General features: G+C 41.6%; 1 protein-coding gene across 2 annotated transcripts in view; it reads right to left on the bottom strand.

Moving 5' to 3' along the window:
- The window catches only part of LOC135197837 (tyrosine-protein phosphatase non-receptor type 23-like), a gene marked incomplete in the record, with an annotated part of 242063 nt that extends 218773 nt beyond the window's left edge, over positions 1 to 23290 (bottom strand). For both annotated transcript variants that reach the window (XM_064224997.1, XM_064224998.1), the window contains 1 exon segment: positions 23151 to 23290. In XM_064224997.1, the coding sequence (XP_064081067.1) occupies positions 23151 to 23237 (87 nt within the window).
- Positions 23291 to 25640: the final 2350 nt, after the last annotated feature.

The raw sequence follows: 25640 nt of genomic DNA, 5'->3' as shown, positions 1-25640 counted from the left end.
TGGCTGAATCCTCACGCCTAACTGGCGCCTCGCGCCTGGCTGGCGCCTCACGCCTGAGCGTATCCTGATCTAGAGCAACTCGCTCGGATAGATCCTGACGTTTGTACGACTCTTCGCGCCTGGAAGACGTCCCATGTCTGGCGGACGCTTCACGTCTGGCTGGTGAAAGAAGACGAGACTTCTTAATAGGAAGTCTAGCGTCCTTCTTGCGAGGGGGATCCCTCGAAAGAACTCCAACCAAAGAGGCAATCTGCTCTTGAACTGCAAGCAATATCCTCTTGGAAGCCACCCCAGCGTCCTCTTCAATAGAAGAAGCAGGAGAACTCGAAGGAGTGCGATCCTCAAATACTGCTCTAGGAGGCGTCGAAACCAGCTTAGCCTTCTTGATAGAAGAAGGAGCTTCCTCCGAGAAGCGTTCCGGGCTCGAGTCGAACGCGCGCTCTTTCCAATGCCTTTTCAGTGGCCTAGAAAGATCCGAGTCCTTCCACCCTCGTTTAGGTGAAGGAGAACCGGACGACGAGAAACAATCTCGTAGGACGCTTCTATTAGAGCGGTCCTGAGCAGACTGTAACGAAACAGAACCTGCTGAAGGGACGCCTAACCGTTGGGGATTCCCCACAACCTCCGTACGACTTTCGACTTTCCTACTCCTCTGGGTATGTGAGTTTGGAAGAGGTCTAGGCCTGGGAGCATCGCAGGGACGGTCAGACGCCCCCTCCACAACACTGGGAACACTCACTTCACTTAGTAAATCACAATCACTAGCCTTACCTTGCATGGCCGCCATCTTTGTCTTCATTTTACGAAGAGTAGCCTTCAGATTGGCGATTTCAGAAGCCGAATCCGAATGCAAAGCCTGTGAGGATTCAGATACATAGGGAGAATCATATTCATTAACAAAAGGAGAGTTAGACTCAGAAAAAGGCTCAATAGGCCTTGTACTCACACTCTTTTGTGCAGCCCGTCTAATCCTATCCCTCTCTAACTTCTTCAAGTAAGAAGTTAGAGTCTTCCATTCATTAGCATCCAACTTTTCACACTAAATACAGGTGTTAGCCAAAGAACAGTCAAACCCCCTACATTTACGACATACAGTGTGAGGATCAACCGAAGCCTTCGGTATCCTCACCTTGCAGCCTACATTCACACACACTCTCACACTAACACTTGAATCAGACATTCTATTAGAAAAATCAAAAGCAAGTCCAAATCCAGTCCACAGTAGCGAATGCCAAAACAACGATCCAGTACGTCACCAAGAAATCCAATAAAGATGATCAATAAAGTCTTGAAAAGCAAATTCCAGTCAGGAGGTAGTAACAACAATGTTGATACCACCGGCGAGAGAGAAAATATGATAGAAAACGGGAATGGTTCCTAGTCCTGCCGCCCAGGGCAGGCAGGTAGATCACCTGACCTACCGGTAGCGAGTGGCGCGAAATTTGAATTTCTGTCGGGGACGACGGAGTCTTAGCTATGTATATATCTGACAGGTAAGTTCATTGTATGAAAAGGCTGAATTAAGCAACACGCATTTTGGGACTCTAGCAAGAAATTACATATACATGTCTTTGCCTCATAAGTATATCAAACTTCTAATTAATTTGTAGTTTTTATAGCTAACAAACCTGCAGTCTTAATATTAAGATAAATCTTCTGGCATCAGCTGGAAACCAGTTAGTGTTTTTAACTAAGAATTGTATATGCAAGGAATCGGTGGGGTCTGGCATCAGTCACGGAAACAAGGTGGAAAGAAATCAGAGACTCAAGACTAACCTCATGATGTATCAGTTTTTCTTCCACCATGGTTAACTAGAAGAGGGGTGGCTAAAGGTGGGTAGTCAATGTTAAGACTGCGGGTTTGTTTGCTATAAAAAATACAAATTTATTAAAAATTTGTCATTTGTGCATATGCAGAACAAACCTGGGTTTAAACATTAGGATAGACTCACACATGACGGGAGGTATGAGAATTCTGAACAGACTAGAGGTTCGGCTCACCTGGTCACCCTTCCTATATAAGAGAATTCCAAGGAAGGGAACCTAAGCCTCTGAACTGTTAGATATGAGTGTATCTAACATTCAGACCACTTGGTTACAATACAATGCAGAATGCTGAGATTCATTGCATTATGGAAGTTAAAGAGAGCTAGAGAGCTACATCTGTTCAAGTAACAAACCTGGGTAGCCACCTGAAACGGGTTTGTCACTACATACTCCTCACTCCCCTCATTGGAGAGGGAAAGAAGCACTACTAAAAAGTATATTGTATGGAACATAAAATACTATACCATACTATATATATATATAGTATGGCTGGAACACTCATCTGCATCAAGCCAGTTCCACCATATGATGGTTCTGTCTTCACAATGCCCATAAGTAGAGGAGAAAGAAAAGGGGAAAGAAAAGAGACCAGTCATCTCAATCATTCGCTTTCACATCATCACCTTAGGAAAGAAACAAACTGTTCTTTAATGAGCACTGGATGAGCTACACAATGTGTTAAGCAGCCACCATCGGACCCAAGGAAAAAAAAAGTATCCAAGGACCTGTAGGAAACGCCTCTCAGGTAAAAGGTGAGTCGTTTGGCGAAGCCAAGAAACAGCATTCAAAATAAGTTCTTAAATGCCAGAGAGAAACTCAATCCTCTCATGTCGTGTGCTCTTGCATGCACAGTATCTGGAGTAGAACTTGATTATGAAGAGTAAGCTTGCATAATCACTTCACGCAGCCAAAACAAAATATAGTATTCCTGGACACGTCTTTCCTGACCCAGCCTATGGTAACAAAAAGTCTCTGACACCTCAGTAGCTATGAGGAATTTATTAAGCCCTTGAGCTTCAATTAAAGGCTGTCGACGCATGGCACAGTCTGACTCACTGCGCACGCTGTGGGTTTCCCAAGTAGTACATGGTATATGTTGTACTGGATGCCGTAACCTGCCATTGCTAGTCACAACTTGCGTAACCAAATGCCGTAAGTCGAGAAGCCATTATGAAATTGTTGCATGTTGTGCCATGACTTGGCAACTTTTGACAGTAGTTGCAGAATGACAGTGACTATGCAAGGCAGCCTTGCATAGTCACCATCACTGGCGCAAAGTCGTCAAACTCTGGGACTTGGTTACGATTTTTTACAATTTACAGCAATTTGGTTGTAATGAGAGCGTAGTGGAGTCGTAGTGAGCAAATTTTTGGCCATTACGACCTGCACAGTTTAAAATTGTCAATGTGTGACCCAGGCTTAAAAGGTGTATGATTCTCTCTCTCTCTGTCTGTCTGTAAGGATAATGTAAAATGTATTTGAAATTAAATTACTGTAGTTTTTAATGATAAAGCATATTGTACAATACTATTTAAAATATTCTCTAATTATTTTCATTTTATTTTCCCATCTGATTTTACAGGAAAATAAAATGAAAATAATTAGTGAAGATTTTAAATATTGAGAGAGAGAGAGAGAGAGAGAGAGAGAGAGAGAGAGAGAGAGAGAGAGAGAGAGAGAGAGAGAGAGAGAGAGAGCTATTATGCTCAGTATGGGACCCAACCTGGAATGAGCTGAATATGTAAATAGATGCATAACTACATTATAAGTAATACGCTGCAAATCATTTTTGTCATAAAAATCAGTATTTAGTCACATACATAGTATTAAAAAAATACAGAATGTACTAATTAGTGAATAAATAGTGTTGCTCTGAAAAAAAGGTGATAACTTTAGGGATATGGTCAATAGAAAAAATCTGCATATTAGTGAAAGTTCGTGTGGAAACGTGAATAATGGGTTCTACAAAAATCCGTGATATAGTGGACCACCGAAATTTGAAACACGTAAAAATGGGGGCACTCTATTAAAATATTCAAGTATAAGCACCTTTCGAGTTTTTCTTGTGTTAAAACTAACAAAATAGATTAGTTTCATGTTTTTTTTTAGGGTTTTTTTAAGTATTCACGGCTTTCAGCTAGGTATTTTGTAGGGGGGAGGTGTCTGATACGCATCACCCTGGGAATATGGGGTCCACTGTATGTTTAAATAAGGTCCAGTCTGCATTTAACAACGCTGAGAAGGGAAAAGCCTCAAAATAGATATTTCTGCTCTCAACCTAAGTCAGGACCAAAAGCCTAGTAAGTACTATCTTCAATGCAAAAGTTAGCATTCAAAAGCCAGCATTCTCCAACATTTGTAAATCTCTTACCATATCACAGGTCCCAGGGCTGAACAAGAGGATTTAATTGCTTTAAGAGGCTTTGGAGGCAAAAACTAAATCCATCAAGGTTCAAGGTTCCCAAAAGAATTAGTGTACCAGGCACCTTGATTACAACCAACCTAAAGACCTCTTCTGGTCCAGTTGTAAGCAATGTCTAGTAGTACATACTACTAAAACAGGAAGACAAAGATCTATACTCTAATTTTTTCCATCTGTCCACCCGCCTGTGGTGTTTGCGTATGGTAACACTGCGTCCCGGGCTTTAGATAGTTACGCTATGTGTAAGTATTAGGTAAATAAAAGGATATCTGGGTGTACATTTGCAACTGAAAAGTATTTTAATAATTAACTGTATGCGAATTACACCGTTTTACCAAACGCAAACACCACAGGCGGGTGGAGAGATGGAAAAAAACCGAGTATAAAATCCTTATAGCTTGAACTGACAGTATATTTAGAGTAACTATGAAACTATGAACTTAATGAAGTTGCTTAAGAGGTACTCAGGAAATACCTCCAGCCCAAGTCCAGAAGAGAAAACTAAACACTTCCTCTCAAAACATTAGTTGAAAATCTTGCAAACCTGAGGACAGATCCCCAGTCCACACCAGACAAACTTCACTTTAGCAAAGATGGTTATGGTGTTAACATGAACATCGGAATCCTGCGGAAACTTAGAAAACTTAAGCATGTAGAAGTTTTAAAAAAATTTCTTAAGAATGAGTTCTAGAGGAAATACGTACTGTATTTGCAGGCGTATTAGGCCCATTTAATTTTTTAAGTATCAAAAAACTGCCTTGCATCCAATGTGGCTTTATTACAAATGGGAGACCGAACATTGAAAAACAAGCCTAACAATTACAGTAAATATGATATTGTTATGATACAATAAAGTTTGTTCATACTTACCTGGCAGATATATATATAGCTGTATTTTCTGAAGTCCGACATAAATTTTAAAAACTTTTCCGACACATGCAGTGGTCGGTCAGGTGGTTAGTACCCATTCCCGCGCTGGAGGCGGGTATCAGGAACCATTCCCATTTTCTATTCATAATTTTTATTTCCACTGTCCCCTGAGGGGAGGTGGGTGGGTACTTGATTATATATATCTGCCAGGTAAGTATGAACAAACTTTATTGTATCATAACAATATTATTTTGTTCATGAAACTTACCTGTCAGATATATATATAGCTGAATCCCACCTTTGGAGGTGGGAAGGGACAGAATAGAAGGATTTTGGGAAACAAATGCATGCAGATGATTTACATCTTGGTTCCACCTGTTAGCATAGCGGACTTCGTGATTACTGTCACCCAAGTCTGCTTCTGCTTTACTAGAGTTTGCCAGCGAGGTAGAGAACCTATAAAGCTGGTTGCACTCCAGATGATCTGTCAACGGGGGCGTGACCACAATGTGACTAGACCATATTTTGACCCATTTTAAACCAGAGATGCGTTAACCGTAAGTAAATAAAATATATATAAATATATATCTATCACCACCTGACCAACCTAGCCAAAGTTAAGGTGTTTGGTTTTAACTAAGGCTTAAGAGTGAAGAAGTCGCCGTTGTCGGCGACTCAACAACTAAATTAAGAGCTCTTCCTAACCATTTTCTACAGGATAGGATGAGTGGTACTTCTTGCCCCCAAGATTGTGTCTGCAGACACGTATGGCCCTAGCGAGCCCAGCAATCTCATATGCCATCTTCACATCTCGCAGGGAGTGTGAAGTGAACACAGAGTTGCTTCGCTAAAACATGGTACTCAGGATGTTGCTGAGTGCCATGCTCTGTTGAAATGCTTCCGAGGCCGCGCCCTCACCTCGTGAGCATTCAGATAAAAAAAGATTTCAATTCTTTGTGCAAACACAATGAAGGAGCATTTTTGAAAGAACTCCTTAACACTAAAGCCAGGGTGTTCTTCGATATGGGCAAGTCTGGTCTTTTTCGGAAACACTGCAGATTGCCAAATGACTTCGACTTTCTTGAGTTTTATGTAGATAAAACTTGAGAGACCCGACAGGGCACAGGACTCTCTCTGGCTCCTGCCCACTAACTTGTGCCCATCCTTGCTTCCAAGCTCCTGGCCCAAGGACAAAACGGGTTTTCCATTCTTAGGCCACAACGGAAGGCTTAGAGAGCACACCGCCTTGTGTTCTCTAAACCGCAAACTTTGTGACGATGGCTTAAAATTTCACTAACCCTCTTTTGTCGTATCTAGGGTGGTTAGAAGAAGGCCTTCCTGATCACTGCAAGAAGTTAACAGGTAGGAGAGGTTCGAATGCTTTTGACATCAAGAACTTCAGACTACGTCTAAGTTCCACATTGAAAGCTTCGATCTGGACATGCACAGTCAGTACGTCTGTACTAAAGTCAGGTGACCGACCAGTTGACCAGTCAGACGAATCAAGGACAGCAAGGCTGTACCCTGAAGACCATAAGGCACTATTCTTCGCTGAAGGATGATGTCTGGACTGCCTGGGCGATTCAATCTAAGCAAACCTTGGGGGTGTATCAACGCAACCCAACGTCGTCAGCGAATCAACTCCTGATTCGAGCTTCTGTGCCAGGAGGAGTAAGCGAGGAGCAAAAAGGCGATTCAGTCCCGAAGGAAGAATGCCTGACAGTCCAACCTGGTCTCGTTACACGATTATCGGGGGTGTATAAACGCAAACGACTTCGTCAACAAGAAACTCAGGGCTACTATATGTCGCCTGATCTCGCACGAGTGTCTGACTCCGAGAAAACAGGTGAGACAAAAAGTAGATGGTGAGCGAGTTTCGAGATTCCACAGAACTCAAAAATCGTGGAAGGCTTTGTTGTTTGACAGACGCAAATCTCTGAGCCCAAAGGCCGTCAACAACATATTTGCGTATTCTTTAATAATTGACTGCCAGCTTATCCCATTCTTCAGACGGAAAAGGAAGACGGTAATCTTATTCCTGTCAACATCTCGATAGTCTGAACGTAGTCAGACTCAGAGCGGAGAGGTTATAGGTACCTTTCGAGTTAGAGTAGACCGACTCTCTCGGAAAAGGTCCTTGGAAAGTGAACTAGGAAGTATGTGACCTCTGTGAATCCAGGATCCTGAAGGCCAACATGGGGCGATCAGCGTCATTGTCGCTCCCTGTGACGTCATAAATCCTCTTATTACATTTTCCTAAGCGATTGAAAAAGGGGAAAAAAGACTAAACATCCATCCCCGTTCAATATCATAGGATGGCGTTTAATGTATGATACCGATCCCGGGATCGAGAATAAGGGAGCAGAGAAGAAGAAGCCTCTTCGTCCTCAACATATCGAACGAGAAGAATGAAAGGACGGTCCCTAAAGGTCTACACAACTCTCAACTTACTTCTAAAGAAAGATTCCACTCGGAAGTAAATAGTTGCTGCCGTCGATCGAGACGATTCGTACGGACTTTTGCAATCCTGTAACGAACCTGTAGAGGATCGTTACATTCTATGCCTGTTGTTATAATAGGCTCTTTCTCGTAAACTTGAACAAGGACCGAGAGAAGATACTTCTTAAGATATGAGAGAGCTGTGGAATATCAGAGTTGATCTGGACCACTGGTTCCCAAAAACTCGTTTCGAGGACTGGAGGGACTACCGAATCGCTTTTACTTCTTTCAGATTAAGATCTAGGACATCTGAAAACCCTATTCCAGATGTCCGGCACCTTCTTCTATCACCTCAGGTGATAGACGCACTGAGAGATGTTCAGAATCATTCCTAGATCTTGAATAATATTTCGTTTCCCGGTAGGAAAAAAACTGTGGTCTGAATTGCAGTCTATTCGGGGAAACAAAACTTCTTTAGGAAGGAAATTGGTCCCCAGCAAGCTTCATCCTCCTTTCCCTCCCCGAGTATGCCTTACATTCCCTAATAAGGCTGCGCTTGCCTAAGCAGGAGAGCATATAAAAGTGCAATGTTTTTGTTCGGTGAGGACTCGTAGTTCCATACCGTGCGGTAACGAGCACCGAAAGGATTAAGAGATAACCCTGTTGGAACATAGTAAGTAGGGCAAAACGAATGCAACGTTTATTCATTCACGTAAGAAATCCCCTCAATCTTAGGCTAAAGTCCGTGATTGTAGGACAGAGATATAGTTAGTCAGTCAATCCCGCATGAGAGACGTAACCGTCAGCACAGAGATACGGTTAGTCAGTCAATCCCGCAGGAGAGAGAGACGTAACCTACAGCGCATGACAGCGCACGATCTGTTACTGCCTACTGGCTCGGTTGGACTGGAGGGACAGACACAGCGTGACAGCAGTCAGCCAGCAGCTTACGAACGTCGTCTCTTAACTTTATGTTCTGGGTTGCCAGCTACCCTATTCTACGAAGAAATAGGTCCGCTATTTTTTGAGCAGAAAAGACTCTCAAGCTGGTATATTTAAGCGAAACAGAAAACGCTAAATATATAGATGCGTTTGTGTCGTCAGAGCACTACCATACAACGGTAAAAGATAAATCGGAAACTCCTGGAAGGCTGCAGGGAGTAACGATTAAATGTCCTTAAAATAAACAATAGACCTCTCGGTTGCCATCCGAAGAGGTAACTACAGCAAGCGTATATGACTTGAACCAACCAGAAGTAAAATAGCGCAAGGCAAAATGATATTGTTATGATACAATAAAGTTTGTTCATACTTACCTGGCAGATATATATATAGCTGTATTCTCCGAAGTCCGACAGAATTTCAAAACTCCCGGCACACGCAGTGGTCGGCCAGGTGGTAGTACCCATTCCCGCCGCTGGGAGGCGGGCGTAAGGAACCATTCCCATTTTCTGTCAGATTTTTCTAGTGCCACTGTCTCCTGAGGGGAGGTGGGTGGGCACTTTGATTATATATATCTGCCAGGTAAGTATGAACAAACTTTATTGTATCATAACAATCATCATTTTTTTGTTCATGAATCTTACCTGCCAGATATATATATAGCTGAATCCCACCTTTGGCGGAAGGGGGAGACAGATTCGATTTTTGTGGGAAACAATTTCATATTATGATTGATTGATTTTTGGTTGGTTCCTTAAACTGTTAGCATAGCTGACTTCGTGAGTACCGTCACCCAAGTTCTGCATCTGCTTTACTAGAGACTCCAGCTAGGTAGTGACCTGTGAAGCTGTTGAGTTCTAGAGGATCTGTCAACGGGGCGTGACCACAATGCAACTAGATCCTATATTATAGACCTCCAATTTCGGTACTGCATTCCTAGAGGTGCCAGCAAGGACGTGACTGTGTAGCTGTGCGCTCTAATGAACTGTCACGGGGAGCGTGACCACAATGTGACAGATCATATAGGTGTTGTTTAGACACCGAATGCTGTTAATGCTTCACTGGAGGTGCCAGCAAGGACGTGACCTATGTAGCTGGTGCGCTCCAGATGATTTGTCAATGGGGGCGTGACCACACTGTGACAAAAACATTTTACCCTACTATGAGGGCGAAGCAAAAAACATTACCACCTGACCTAGCCTATCTGGTTAAACTTCGTAAAACCAAGGCTAATGGAGGGAAGGACCGCCTAAGGCGGCCTACCCAAGACCACAAAAAACTAAACACCTACATAAATAATAAAAATAAAAAATAAAAAAATAAAAAGAAATAAAATTAAAAAGTCCAAACTAACATATTATTTTCTAAAAGATAGGAAGAGTGCTACTCTCTGTCCCCAATATATTGTCTGCTGTGACATATGGGCCCAAAGAGTAGCAGTTCTCGTATGTAATCCTCACCTCCCGAAGGTAGTGAGAGGCAAACACTGAATTACTACGCCAAAATGTGGCATTCAAGATGTCATTGAGTGCCATGTTCTTTTGGAAGGCTACCGACGTAGAAATAGCCCTCAGTCCATGCGCATTCACCTTCAACACTTTCATATCACTGTCTTGACTGGATGAATGCACTTCCTTGATGGTGCCCCTCAAGAAAAAAGCCAAAGCATTCTTTGACACTGGTAACCTTGGCTTCCTGACCAAACACCACAAGTTATCAGAAGGACCTCTTATAACCTTGGTTCCTATCTTTTTCAGACGGAGGGTTGACTTCCTAGCTATTGCTTAGGAGTCTGCTTCGTCTCAAGAGCCTCAGCGAGGATGTGACCTATGGGTAAGAGTTCTTGTGGGTTTGCCGATGGGGTCTTATCCACTTACTCGGCAAAGCCTAACTGGCATTTGTCAATGGGTGCTAATCCACTCATATGACCATATACCTATGCCTATTAGCATAATTAAGGAGCACAACCACCGATCCGATCACCTGATCCTAACACGAGGGTTAGCGCTTAATTTTTAAAAAGAGTTTAAACTAAAAATTAAACTCACTAGTTAAGGATCAGTGTCGGCTCCCTATCCCAGCAACGTATCCGCAGACACGAACAACCAAGAGAAAAGGATCTCTTGTAGGTTGAATTGACATCCTTCGTGTAACGGGAGGTCAACACAGAATTGCATCTCCCGTAAGTGACAGCTCATATGTCCTTTATGACATATTGTTATGGAACCAAGAAGAAGTTCATAAAAGCTCGCACTTTCATGCATAGGTTCAAACGGACTGGAACATGAGGAACTTCAGAACTACATCCAAGTTCCAAGAACGGCAACTTGGGTTGTTGAACCTTCATCTTTTGTTTCGAAAGATCTCAAGAGATCGTGAAGGTCTCTGTTGTCCGCCAAGTCCAGGCCTCTGTGCCTAAAGACAACTAAAAGCACACTCTTATTAACCCTTGATTGTAGAGACTGCAAGTTTTAGATCCCTTCTCAGAAAAGGAAGTCAGCAATCTGGCTCACAGGTCGTGGTGGAGGAAATGCCGTTCTTCTTGCACCAACTCCTGAAGACTATCCACTTCGATTGTACACTGCGTTGAGTAAAAACGCTCTTCTTGCACTGGCGATAGCTTTCGCCATTGACGTATAGAAGCCTCTCGCTCTGGCCAACTTTTGGATAGTCTGAATGCAGTCAGACTCAGAGCGAAGAGGCTTCTGGTGTACCTCTCGAAGTGGGGCTGTCTGAGTAGATCTGTCCTTACTGGAAAGCGGTCCTCGGGAAGTCTACTGCAAAGGCCATGACCTCTGTGAACCACTCTCTCGCAGGCCAGAACGGGGCGAACAAAGTCATTCTCGTCCCTTCCGACACCGCAAACTTTCTCATGACTTCCCCTAAGATCTTGAACGGGGAAAGGCGTACAGGTCCATCCCCGTCCAGTCCCAGAGAAGTGTGTCTATCGTCACTGCAGCTGGGTCGAGTACTGGGGAGCAGTACAGTGGAAGCCTCTTCGTTCTGGACGTCGCAGAAAGATATCCACGAGGCGGACGTCCCCATAACCCCACAGCTCTTGGCATACCTCCAAAGCAGAGTCTAACTCGGTTTGCGAAAGTTGACCTCGTCTGCTGAGGAGATCTGCCCAGACATTCTCTACTCATGCTACAAACTTCGTAAGGATCATGACGTCCAGTGCCTTGCCCACAGCAAGATCTCCTTTGCCAGAGCAAAAAGGGACTGAGACTGTGTTCCCTCCCTACTTCTTCAAGTACGCCAGAGCTGTGGTGTTGTCTGAGTGACTTGGACTATTCGACGAGAGACTTTTTTCTTGGAAAAACTGGAGAGCTAAAAAGATGGCTGCCATTTCCTTTAGGTTTATGTGCCAGGATTCACCTGTTCCCCTCTCCAGGTGCCTGCCACTTCTTTCCCCCTAATGATGCTTCCCATCCCGTGGTGGACGCGTCGGAGAACAACACTAGGTCGGGGCTCTGAAGCTTGAGAGACACGCCCTCCGACAGCTACACTGGATCTAGCCAACATTTCAAGTGATGTTTTACCTCTCCTTGAAATTTCCAAGATCATGTGTAGATTCTTGTTTTCTTTCCAATTGTACTTGAGAAAAAATGTAACGGTCTGAGTGCAGTCTCCCCAAGGAAACAAACTTCTCCAGCGAGGAAATGGTCCCCAGTTAGACTCATCCATTCCCTCACCGAGCACGAATCTTTCCTTAGGAAGGCTAACACTTTGTCTAAGCCTTGCTGCTGACGTCCCTGGGACGGAAAAGCTCGAAAAGCACTGAATCCATCTGAATCCCCAGATACACGATGGATTGGGTTGGGATCAGATGTGACTTTTCGAAATTTCACCAGTAGTTCCAGGGACTTCACCAACGATTAAGTTGTTGAAAATCCTTCAGACACCGCGTTTGAGTGGAGGCATGAATGAGCCAGTCGTCCTTCGAATGATAACAATTGCGAAGGAGGAGACTGAGGGGCCGCAGGCTGCAAACTATTCTTCAAAAGAGGCTCAAAGCCATCGAACCAAGACCTCCTCTTCTTCTCAACTGACACACGTTCGGGAAGATGGTAAAACCGTGCTCTCTAGACAACCTCTGGAGAGCTGCATGAAAACTAGAGAGCAAGGCAACTGGCGAAAGAGCGGAACGAGGAGAAGGAGAAGGGACTGCCTTGTACTCTGATTGGGCAGCCTATCATCCTTCCTCTCACGATGTGGCTTTGCCTTTCTCACTGCAATCAACAAACAAGTTGTTGTTGCAAAGACACAATCATCCTTTTCGATGGAGAACATTCCTTCTCAGGCAAAAGGCTGATCCTTTTGAGAAGACGATGGGGCGAGGGAAGCCCTCCTCCTTCTCACATGGACCGCCAAGGATATATCTTAGGAGCGAGCAGAAAGCGCTCAAAAGCATACTCATCGGAAGACGTCCTCTCCGGTGAAGATCGCAACACAGTAGAAAAGAGAGAGGACGTGAAGCGTCCCCCTCCCTGAGACCCTACATACATACATCTTAGCTCTCTTTTACTGCGGAAAGTCTTCCAATTGCCCAGGAGACGACTGCAAAGCAGAAGGAGCTAACGGACGAGAAGCGTCCCCCTCCGAGGAACCAAGACGACGGCCGCCTGTGCGACCTATATCGTCTTCGTTCTCCTCAGAGGGAGCGAGACCCTCCGAGAGTTCCAACTCCTGCGCGGGGAGGACGTCTCTGAAGACTAAAGTAATCTTTCAAGATTCAAATTCTATGAGATTATGAGCCATGACATCACCTATAGACGAATCTTGACTATGAGAGATGTTCAGAATCATTTCTAGATCATCTATGCTATTCCAGTTTTTTTTGCAGGAAAAACTGGAGAGGTGTGAATTTCCAGTCTATTCAGGGTGGAAAACAAACTTCTCCGCAGAGGAAATGGTCCCCTTGCAATTCATTCATTCCCTCACCGAGCATGTTTTCCTTCCCTAATTAAGGCTGCGTTTCACTTAAACAGGAGTAATTTGAAGACACTGTAGAAGATTGTTCATTTGTTTCTTCCTAAAAAGTCTCCTTCCTGAGATCCATTACTATTCTCTGATTCTCGGCGAATGTCTGAAGAAGCATTACGTTGTGCGTCCATCCAAGCGTCCTGCCGAGCGTCGCGCTCGGCGCTGTCGTATTTGGCAGCGGAAGGAGTCCCCTTCATAATCGAGCAAGGGACGTCTCGGCGAGCTAATTGACTGCATCTCTTGCACATCATTCTTGTTTCGAGGGAAATCATGTGTGTTATGCCGCTGTAGACTCGGACAGAATTCTGTTACCATGCGGTAAACAGAACCGAAAAAGGTCTAATACATATATATATACATACATACATTTACACATATATAACTATACATACATATATATATATAATATATATATATATATATATATATATATATATATATATATATATTATATATATATATATATATATATATATATATATATATATATATATATATATAATATATATATATATATATATATATATATATATACATATACACTATATATATATACACATACTACATACACAAATATATATAATTTTTTTTTTTTTTTTTTGTTTTTTTTTTTTTTTTTTTTTTATGAAAAAAATTCTCGCAAAGTGAAGATGTTCAGCCATGTATGCTAGAATTCCCTTCAACCCGAGGCTAAGGCCGTGATTGTAGGTAGAAATACGGTTAGTCCGTCAATCCCGCAGGAGAGAGAGAGACGTAACCTACTGCGCATAGCAGACAATCAGATGGAACTGAGCACTGGCATTACGCATTAGTGACAGCAGACTCTGAGAACGTTCGTCGTTCTCGCACTGCTCTGCCTGAGTTGCCACCTACACCATTCTACGAATGAATAGGTTTACTATCATTATAGAGCAGAAACCAAAATCCATCAAACTAGTATATTTAAGCGAAACTGAATTTGCTAAATATAAAAGGCTAACTTGGTAGTTCATAACAAAACCTTAAATGTTTAAAAATAGGGAAACCGGCAACCCCTGAATAGTTGCAGGGAGAACCGATTAAATGTAATAAGAAATAATCCGTACTCTCGGTTGTCCTCCGTAGGAGTAACTATGGTATGAGTATATAACTTGAACCATACAACAGTTTTGATAGTAATATGACGTAAGGGGCAAAAAATAATATTACTATGATACACATCGCTTGTTCACCTTTACCCGGCAGATATATATATCATATATCTGACTGGTAAGTTTTATGAAACAAAACGTAGAGTATTTTTAAACACTTGGACAGCTACCTCCCTACTACATTCTGCCTCACCGAGGTAGGGAGAGCCATCACTGCGGTAGTGTTTTTGTCAATGAGAAATTACAACGCTTACGCGATAGAATGAACACCCATGGCATTATCACTATTCTTCACTACACTACTATAACTTTTCAATGCAAACATGATTCCAGGCTACGCAGAGATTTAAGAATCACAGATAGGGTATTACCCTCCAAAGACACTATTGTAGGGCCCGAAGGCATCACAGGTCTTTGGAGGGATAAATTCTACTGGACGGGTAACTTGTGTTACACGCCTGGAGGAAGACCTCCTTACACTATCACGTTCTAGTTTTACGTACCTATGATTCATAAGCCTTCCACGCAGAATCAGACATATTTTCACACTCGTTGCAGCGCTCATCAACATACAAACATGTTTCCTACAATTCGCGCACACTGTATGAGGGTCTACCGAAGTTTTCGGTAGCCTAACCTTGCATTCTTCCACACAACATACTCTGGCCTAGTCGAACTAGATCCAGACATCGTAAGTTTAAGGAAAAATCAAGCCAAAATAAAAACAATCCACAATTAGCGTATGCTAACCACCGATCCTAATCAAATAACCAAAATATCAATCGGGATACTCAAGTGACCAAAAGAGTTCCAAAATCCAATGACGGAGGTGCAGAAAACACTTGTTGTCTGCACCGGCGACAGAAAATATCTGACAGAAAATGGGAATGGTTCCTTACATCCCGCCTCCCAGCGGCGGGAATGGGTACTACCACCTGGCCGACCACTGCGTGTGCCGGGAGTTTTGAAATTCTGTCGGACTTCGGAGAATACAGCTATATATATATCTGGCAGGTAAGATTCATGAACAAAATATGAAATTATATCACAATAAAGTTTGTTCATACTGTACTTACCTGGCAGACATATATATAGCTGAATTCGGAAATACAGCTACATACATATCTGACAGGCAAGTTTCATGAACAAAACTTAAGAGAATCGAAGCAGTCAGCTCAAGATTCTTATGTTATTGGACATAAACGTTCATTGACGTAGTCTACAAGTCTATTTCTTGTACGAGTCTGCGAATGACGAATGAGAGCTCTTCCGAATCTTGTCAATAAGAGCTTATTCGCTTACGCAATATCAAGTTAATGAGATGTTTGTCAATGAGAACTAACCCATTTACGGGACAAAGAGAGATTTTGTCAATGAGGGGATACCCACTTACTTGACAAAACGATAGTATATTGTCAATGGGGGAAGTCACTGAATTGACAAAACGTAATCCAGGAAGTCGAGCATTTAATTTTTCCGATTCCCGTCTCAAACGAGGAAGGGGCAAGAATCCATGTTAAGAGACTGGGCTTACGGCAGTAGAACGACGATGTTCAATTCGGCAGCGTAGTCCCGACTAGAAACTAGCAAAATCTATCATCTGAAAAACCCTTCAGATGGGCTAAAAAGCTTGCAAAATTATCCTGGGAAGAGGAAGAAAATCTCCAACCAGCTTCCTCTCCCGTATCACAACTAATGCCTGCTAAAGCTTAAATTTATTGGCAGTATGGCAAAGGAAGTCCTGTCTTGCGCTTTCCTGAAGAGCGTCCTTTTGATGAGTGCCTTTGCAAGAATCCTACTGTACGTTGCCGAGAGTCCTGACGTGCAGGACATCGAGCCTTTATAACCCGTAAACTGCCTTGTATCGCCAAAGTCGTTGAACTGCGGTAGTGGCAACTTAAATTTATTGGCAGAATAGCAAAGCTTGCGGTAGAGCAAACGAGATCTTCCCTTGAGCTTTCCTTAACTCCCATCCACCTATGCGAAAAGCAATATTAATTGACAGAGACCTCTTGAATTCACGAAACCCGATGTCTTGCTGGATTTCGAAGAAGAAGTTGTCTGTTCACTTTAAGCTTCCTCCGAAGCACTGCCTACTTCACATTCTTTGCAGGTGAGGTAGAAGGTATCACCGAAGGTAAAGGTAAAAATTCTTTAGGCCCAATTCTGAAACAAGAGCTTGAAGAGTTCAACAGAAACGTTCAGCCAGGCGACACACCTGGCGTGCGCTGGTGCACGCTCGGCGTCCACTGGTCGCGCCTCGCGCGGCGTCCACTGGAGCGCGCTCGGCGTCCATGGAGCGCTGCGCTTGGCGTCCACTGGCGCGCGCCTGGCTTAGGCGCCCGCTCTCAAAAGCTTCCTGCTACTATGACTTCTTTTACGTATTTCTCAGTGGAAAGACGGACACGAGTTCAGGCGACGTTCGCCTTCTTACTTCTCACTGAAACGCATAACGAGAGAGAGAGAGGACGTGAAGCGTCCTCTTCTATAAAGCTTCTATTTAGAGGGCGCGAGTCCTTCCGAAAGCTCCAACCCCTCCACGGGGAGGACGCTTCGGCGGACGAGAAGCAATCTTTCAGGATTCGTGCACGCGCACGATCAGCACTTTGGCAGTCTGGGGATTTTCATCAGAAACTGCCGAAGCACGCCAGATCGGTGGGGGTTCCTTGTAACCCTCCTTAGGGCTTTCGACATGCTCCCTCCCGGGTCCTGGGAGTCAAGCAGAGGTCCCGGCCTAGAGGCGAAACGAGGCGATCTGACGCACTCCTCCACTACACAAGGGGTATCACTGCACTTCTGCACTTCACTTTTACTCTCTAAAGCAAGCACTTTCGATTCTAAGTTACGAATCGAAAGAGTATCAGAGAAAGGGCAATTCCTCTACAGACACTGCTTAGGGCCCGAAGGCAACAATGCAGGGTTAGGAGTAACAATTACAGAAGTAGCACTTCACAGCAATGAAGGAGAGCGAGCACCTCTCGTAGACATATTCATAGCCCGTAGGCCATACTACAGGGTTAGGCAAAATAAAGTCTACAGGAAGGTTAGCAGGTTCACTACCCTGACTTTTGTTACTGATTAATTGCGTACATACGAATCATACGTCTTCCTTACGGAATTAGACATGTTTACTGATTAATTGCGTACATACGAATCATGTCTTCCTTACGGAATAGACAAAGTCTCACACTCCTTACATGACAAATCTCAACAAAGAAGCAAGACCCATACCCCTCGTACATACCAAGTGCGGATCTACCGAAGCTTTCGGTAGCCACACCCTATCTTTGCAGACAACCACGTCTGAAACTAGCCTAACTAGATTCAGATATTTTATGCAAAAATGAATCAAATTCAAATCAATTTAAGATAGCGTATGCCTAGCCACAAATCCCACAAATCCAAGTAAATAAATCAAAAGACAATTAGGATACTTAGCGGCAATGATGTTTCCAAAATCCTAAGACGGAGGTACTGAAAACAGGTGTTTTCAGCACCGGCGACAGAAAAATTATGAATAGAAAATGGGAATGGTTCCTGATACCCGCCTCCCAGCGGCGGGAATGGGTACTAACCACCTGACCGACCACTGCATGTGTCGGAAGTTTTTAAAATTCTGTCGGACTTCAGATAATACAGCTATATATATATCTGACAGGTAAGTTTCATGAACAAATGTATTACTAATAATAAAATATTGAAAACAAGCTGAATTATCAGTCTGCTATGACAAATTTGTGAAAAACTGCTTATAAATAAGTTGGCGGTTAGCCTGTCAGCCATTTGCAATGAGTGGAAGTAAAAAAAACCATAGCGCCGCCCGTTGTTTATTTATGATAAATTTCATTGAGTCCACATTTTATTCCAGTATACTCTCACAATATTGTATCTCATGCATAGACTCAGACATTTTTCCATACAAAATCATTTAAAAATATTTTTAAATAAATGGTTGATGAAACATATTAAAATTTTTTTTTTCCAATAAATATCATTGTAAAATAGGGGTGCTTTTTATGAGAGGGTGCGTTTTATACGCTGGCAAATATGGTATACTAAAGAGGCAGTTCTCCTAAGCCAGCTAGGTACTAGTACTAAGAACATCCTACATTCCTTGGATCCTCTAAACTTGATTAGTATCTTTCCTCCAATCATAAAATGAGAGATGTAAGGGTTAATAACCAGCTACTAATATTGCCAAAATCCAGTTGTTGGCGTTGATAAGCACAGAAAATCTGCGGTTGCTGGTGATTTTTGCTTATCATCAAGCTCTTGAAATGGCACCCCTGCTGATAACCAGGGATAGCCTATACCACTGCGTATTTCATCATGGTTTTTTGCTTTACAATGGCTAACAGACATAGCACCACAAACATCTTTCTCTAATTAGCAAAAACTGAAAAGTATCAATGTACTCTGTAACAAAGAGCGTTTCCCCCGCTTTGTACAGAGAGGGAGGAGATAGAGGACTAGTAAACCTCCTCCCAAGTTGTTCAAAAAAGTCCAGTTACTGTAAGCATGAAGGGCAGTACACACAGGTGACAAGAGAAAAAGCACACATAAGATTTATAGGTTTTTTTTGTGTATGATGTATTTTAAAGATGGTGCTGTAATGGGTTTGGCCAAAATGAAAACACTAAAAGGGTCTGATTTAAAAAAAAAAAACAATGTTTTAAAGATTGCTGTACATAGGTATTGGGTTTGGGCAAAATAAAAAATGTTTTGCTTTTTTTGTGTACAATGTGTTATAAAGGTTGTGTATACTATATGTATAATGGGTTAAAAAAAAATTAAAGTTAGCAGTTTCAGTCCTCCACCAGGGTACTGCCTCTTGGGCAGATGTCAGCCGGGTAACCCCAACCCCCTACCATGGCATCACTCATGGCAGTAACCACTAGTAGACAGTCTCACTATTAGTTCCCTGACGGGGGAGTGAACTCTGACCCCGAGATTAGAACAAGACCAGCATGTTACCAACTGTATTGGGAAAAATTAAAATAAAAGTGATACTCATTTTTATCCAGTAGTGAAACCTACCACACTGTATTGCATACAAGAGAAAAAAGTAAAAAATGTGCTGAAATATGATCGGCACAATCAAGTTTTCTGTACACCACATATGTAATACTATATGAAACTCTCCGCTGCAACCCATGAAACTTTCAGCAAATGGCCCTATGGTGGCCTGTGTTGTAGGTGCCTATAACATTGCCAGACACACAATCATGGCTAACTTTTACCTTAAATAAAATCAAAACTACTGAGGCTAGATGGGATCAACATACCAATAATGTCCTCAGTAGTTTTTAAGATATGAGGATGGACAGAAAAGTGCAGATGGACAGACAAATAGCCATCTCAAAGTTTTCTTTTACAAGGCGTGATTTTTTTTTTAGTTTATTTATACAGTACTATACAGTACATAATTTGGATACAAATGAGGGAATATAAGTTAGCTATCTGCCTTTTGCATGAACTTTTCAATTTAAAGTGTGATGGCTGTTGTTTGTAAGCATATAATGTGTTTATCCTTATACAGTATTGACAAGGTGGAGAGTATGGGTATAGAGTTGCCATTTTACTTTTTTTTCTTTTTTTTACCTAATCCAAATTTTAACCATATTTGACAGGGCCTTGGCTCTATTAATCCAGATCATTGAGAGATCACTGTAACTGGACTCTAAACCAGGAATCCTCTTTAGGATCAAAGCAAAGTGAAGATCTACCTCAAACAATTACGTAAATAAATCAGTAGAGAAGACAAGTATTCAAAGGATAAGATTTCTCTATATAAAGGTGAGAAAAACTCTGGCAAAAAGTAGCACCTACTATGGACAAAACATTTTCATGGAAGAATGTCCTACTCTATCCTATGTATGTACTTCTGTTATGTTCTTTCCAAAACCACCTCACGCTCTCTCTTGCCCATTCCAGTCTTCCCCTCGACTTTCCAAGCCTCAGTTCAAAAGGCACGCAAAAAGATTTGGTTAAAAACCACACATTCTAGTGGTGGCACACTGGCACCAAAGCACCTAAAACATACCTGGGAAGATTGCTACCTTGTGAAAGGTACATACTGAGCATGGTAAGAAGAGTAGTATAATGAGAATTGTCCACTGGGAAATATCAATCAGTAACCCCCAACTACAACATAAATTCTTCGCTGCACAAAGGAACCAAGCAGAAAACTGATTGGTTCCACACCAGCAGAGCCATACTGGGAACAGTGTTGGACCAGGGCTGTGAAGAGCATAAAGTCATGCAAACAATGCACAGTCTGGACAGTTGTGCGGAATGAACATGTGATAATGGAATTTTAAAAGGGATTTTGACGGAGGAAAAATCTATTTCTGGGCAATGACCCGTGTCGCCCAGTGAAATGTATCCTTCATCCTCATTTCTAAGGCATAAATATTAATTTACCTTTCAAGACTACATGACGGTACAAGGGGTGCGATATACCGATGTACAGAGTTCAAAGGTAAATAACAGGTTAGTTACAGTTGACCAGCAAAATATTACCTTAAACTCTTGCAAAGTAAATAAAATAACATGGGAAAACATCAACTGTCATAGTCTACTTTGACTGAACAATCTTCAAAGTTTTGGTTCAGGGCTAAAAACGTAAACAAACCGCCATATTTGAATTCTGGTAGGGGGTGTGGGATATGTAACCACAAAGGAGCCTTATGTCTAGTAGGGGGAGGACAGGGTGGGGTGCTGGGAGAGGAAGGCACAGGTACGAGTTGGTAACATGTTATCTAATTGGGGGGGGGAAGCTCGGCAACCCCCGTAACCCTCTTAAAGAAAGGTAATTTTAGTAGTATAACATATAGGTTACTATACTAACCTAACCTAACCTAGTAAAACGTGTTACCTGACCTGGGGCAGAGTCCCCTTAAAGGAAGGCAATCTGTAACAAAAGCTCCCCTTTAACTTGTCGCATGCACAGTAGGATTAGGTGGATTTTGGCAATGTAACAGCTCCATTATCGGTTCATTTATCAATTTATTTTAGCTTGTATTTCGTGTTTGAAATGTCATAAATTTTATAAGAGAAAATAACACAATAACACGGCAAAACCTTCCTCCAAGTGTTTTACCCCACCCATAACCTCATTTTCCCATCGGTCCCCCTTAATGTATCATAGAGCTGCAAGGCATATTCTCCCAAGCGTTTTACCCTACCCAAAACCATAGGATAGGGTTCAAAGTTAAATTACAGGTTAATTACAGCCGGCCAAAAAAATATTACTCTAAATTCTTGTTCAAATGCCACAGTCTAGTTCGCTGCGGTATACGTGCTTAGATCTAGTAACAAATCTTATCCCAAGTTTGGAGGGTAAACACGAATCAATTGGCAACACTGATAAAAAAAATTGGAAAGTGCTAACAACACCGTAGCTAATGTTCACAGCAAAACTGATGAAATTTGTGTCTTGAATCTGGTTACTTTTACAACAAAGAATATTTTTGAAAGAATTATCATGAATATGTACATAATGAATATATGCAATTCATAACCTTATTCTGGTCTTTAACTGATTATTTAAATTTTATCTAGCCTAGTGCACTCTTCTTCTGCTTCTCCCCGAACAAGCACCATGTTTACCAGTTCACAAAAGTAAACACCATCGTAGTTTAAGATTGTTTTGAAGAAAGTGTCCCAGTGTATATAGGTAAAAGTGGTGTGCGGATTTAGCTCAGGAAATGGGAAGTTTGTTGACACAAGTGACAGCAAACATCGAGATGGCGTCAATCTTCTAGCAAACGTAGTGTTTCAACTTCTGTTTAATTAGAAATTAGCCTATGGCCTTAATTTCTAATTTGGGAGAAAACACTTACTTCAAGAGGAAAGTAGAGGTCTCAAGGTGTTGCTTCCACAGAGGTTGGCTTATGACTGACGTCTAATTCACGATATTGGGGGTGCTAGTTATCTATTGGGAAAGTGACCACGCCACAATACAGGTGTCCGCCTGTCCACACAGTGATGCTTTACCCTAGGCTATCAGAAAACTGAACTTTTGAATTCAACTCAATCATGGGCAACTTTTAAAGTTCTACCAAATACTATAGGTAGTAGTACCTAATCCGGAAGACATTAAACGCTCGTCCTTTTACAAGCGAAAGCAAAAAGGCCTTGAGTCCATTACCGTTGTTATAAGTTGTCCCACTATAGACTAGGTACCTAGGTACTACATGGTAGCTAGCCTATACCTAGGTGGGTAGCCTATACCAGGTAGCCTGTCTAGGCCACAAACGGTGGTTCCTATTACAAGGTACCACTCGAAGACCGTGCTTGTTTTTAATCATCCTGATATATTAACAATGCAGGAAGTTTTTAGTGGTGACATTTCCGTTTTTCAGCAAGATGAACAGTAATCTGGATTGCTGGAGTATCGTCAGTAGAAGTAGGCTACGCTACGCTGAGCTTGCCTAAGTTTGGTAGACTAATTTATTTCAATAAATGGGAAGCACAATTATTTTTTTCACTGTCAACATGATTTATATGACCTTAGGCTTCGCTAAGCTTACCTGTCTAAGTTTTGGACCAAATTCGACGTTTTCTGCACTAGGTTTAAGCTCAAAGCTTAACATAGGCAGCCTCGGTACTGCCTCCATTTTTTTCAATGTCAACAAGTTCCAAGATTGTGAAACCAAGACGTCTCAAACCAACAATACAGAACAATATTTGTTGCTCACAAAATATTTATGTGCTATAAATAGTCACATTATATAATTTATAATTATTATAAGCAATTTTAACCAAAATAATATATGGCTTCTCTAATTTCTAAACACCTTTGTTTTTTATTTTGAGTAAACGACGTTTCTTGACAGTCAGGTGACTACACAAACGTCAGAAAATTCAATTAATTTTTGCTTTGTCATGTCCCCTTAAGAACTTCATGAATATTCAAAATATATATCATCATTCAGAGGTAATATAACTATTTTATAATAAAGAAGAACCTTTATCATCATCGACTACAGGACCGTTCTTTAATTGTGTTTAATTGTTTATAAATAATATTCCATAAACATTTATTTTTCTAACAACAAATAAGGGTTTAACCTCTACAGCTGGCAGTGCTTAAGCTTGTTTATACAGAATTGTGTCAAACAAGAAGTGATTAGTTATTAATAGCCACCACATTCATACAAGAAAATTATTAATTTATGGTACTTTGACTCACCCTGGATCATTATCCAAAATAGTATAAAGCTATGATCTCAGGTATACCTTCTAGGAATTTCTAAATGAAAATGTCTAAGCTAGAAATTTTTATGCTCTCCAGTCCTCAATATATATGCTATCAAATTACAGTGTACCGTGAAAAAAAGGACACAGAAAGGTAACTCGGAAGATATTTTGATCAAAACAGGGAGTATTATGAAGAACTGAAAGAGTAGGAGAAGCCTAAGAATTTGAAACCAAACGCATATCAATCAGAATGCTTGTTAATAGGGTAAAAAGGGGACATAAAAAACACGATGTTGAAACAGTAAACGTAATTAATACAGAATCGTAAACATACTAAAAAAACTTATTGATAAAATATCTATGTATGACAGGTAAATAAGCAAATAATCACATTGTACTGGCAGTGCAAGCTGTTGGTTGTGACCATAGATATATGGTTGTGACCACGCCTCAAGCCTCGCAGCAAACTAAATAGAGCATCTGTAAGGGCTGTTGTGACCGCAGCTGAAAAGCTGAACTGCCAAAACCTGGAGTCCACTGTAGGTTTCGTTTTATGCAAGCACTACGAAACATAGGAATAGCTTTAGGCTTTTGTATCGAAATTTGGTTTCTCACTTTATTCAAGTTAATGTGTTGCAAACAAAGTTCATTTCTTTCCATGCTGGTACTTTTTAAAAAATCCGGGATGTCCTTTATTATTTTTAGTCAAAGGAAAAAACTGTCTGGGAGGCTTAACAAAATTCGAAACATTATGAAGAATCTCCTGTATGAATGATGAACTATCATTAAGGAACTTTGACCATCCGTGATTGAAAAGTGATTGTGGTTTTCCGCAATGTCAGAAGCAGCTTAATATCAGTCCGGGTCACACATTGGAGATTTCAAGTCGCCTATGCAGTCACGGCTGCAATTTTGCTCATTACGACCCCAGTAAGCTCTCATTACAACCAATTCGCCATATATCATAACCAAGTCCCCGAAATTGGCGACTTTGCGCCAGGGATGGCGACTATAGTAAGACCGGCTTGCATTCGTCGCCGTCATTCCACGACTACTGCCAAAAGTTGTCATGTCATGGAGCAACACGCAACAATTTCGTAATGGCCTCTGGACTTACGGCATTTGATCTCGCAAGTTGTAACTAGCAATGGCGAGTTACGGCATTCAGTACAACATACGTTATGTACTTGACAAAATCACAACATGCGCAGTGGGGCTGCGCAATGAGTCTGAATTCTCGAGTGGGTCGGCAGCCTTCAAAGCTTCAAACGTAGTTCCAGGGCTTAGTTAATTGCCCATAGCTGCCTCGGTTTTGGATTCAAGATTTTCTGTATTCTTGAAATACACTGAATACAACTTAAACGAAAATATAATATTCTGCAATTTATATTCACAAAATTTACAGTTTTTAACATGATTTTCTTTAGTTAGTTCATTGCAATCAGAGTCAATATATTGGCATGTTCTAAAGTATAAGAAATGAAGAGGCATTTTCTATTTTGATTAAAATATATAAAAGATTTTCAGTTGGTAGTATTCTTGATAATTTGGGAACTTCAGATATAGGTAAATAGGACAATGAATACTATACTTAAAACAAAATATATTTGGTAATTATATAAATATTTTTGAACTGTTTTATTCAGGAAATTTACAGTTTTTCAACAGGTTTTCTGATGCATGAAAATGCACTTGTTATCGTTTAATTAGTATATCATTGATTCCTGCCAACATGGGTGCCCACACAAAGGGGCAAGAGGTGGCACTTGGCCCCTGCCCCCAAAATCCAGCAATATATATAGATATATATATATATTATA

This window comes from Macrobrachium nipponense, chromosome 21 (genome assembly GCF_015104395.2).
Source record: "Macrobrachium nipponense isolate FS-2020 chromosome 21, ASM1510439v2, whole genome shotgun sequence".
Lineage (NCBI taxonomy): Eukaryota > Metazoa > Arthropoda > Malacostraca > Decapoda > Palaemonidae > Macrobrachium > Macrobrachium nipponense.
This window is presented reverse-complemented; position numbering and strand designations above follow the sequence as displayed.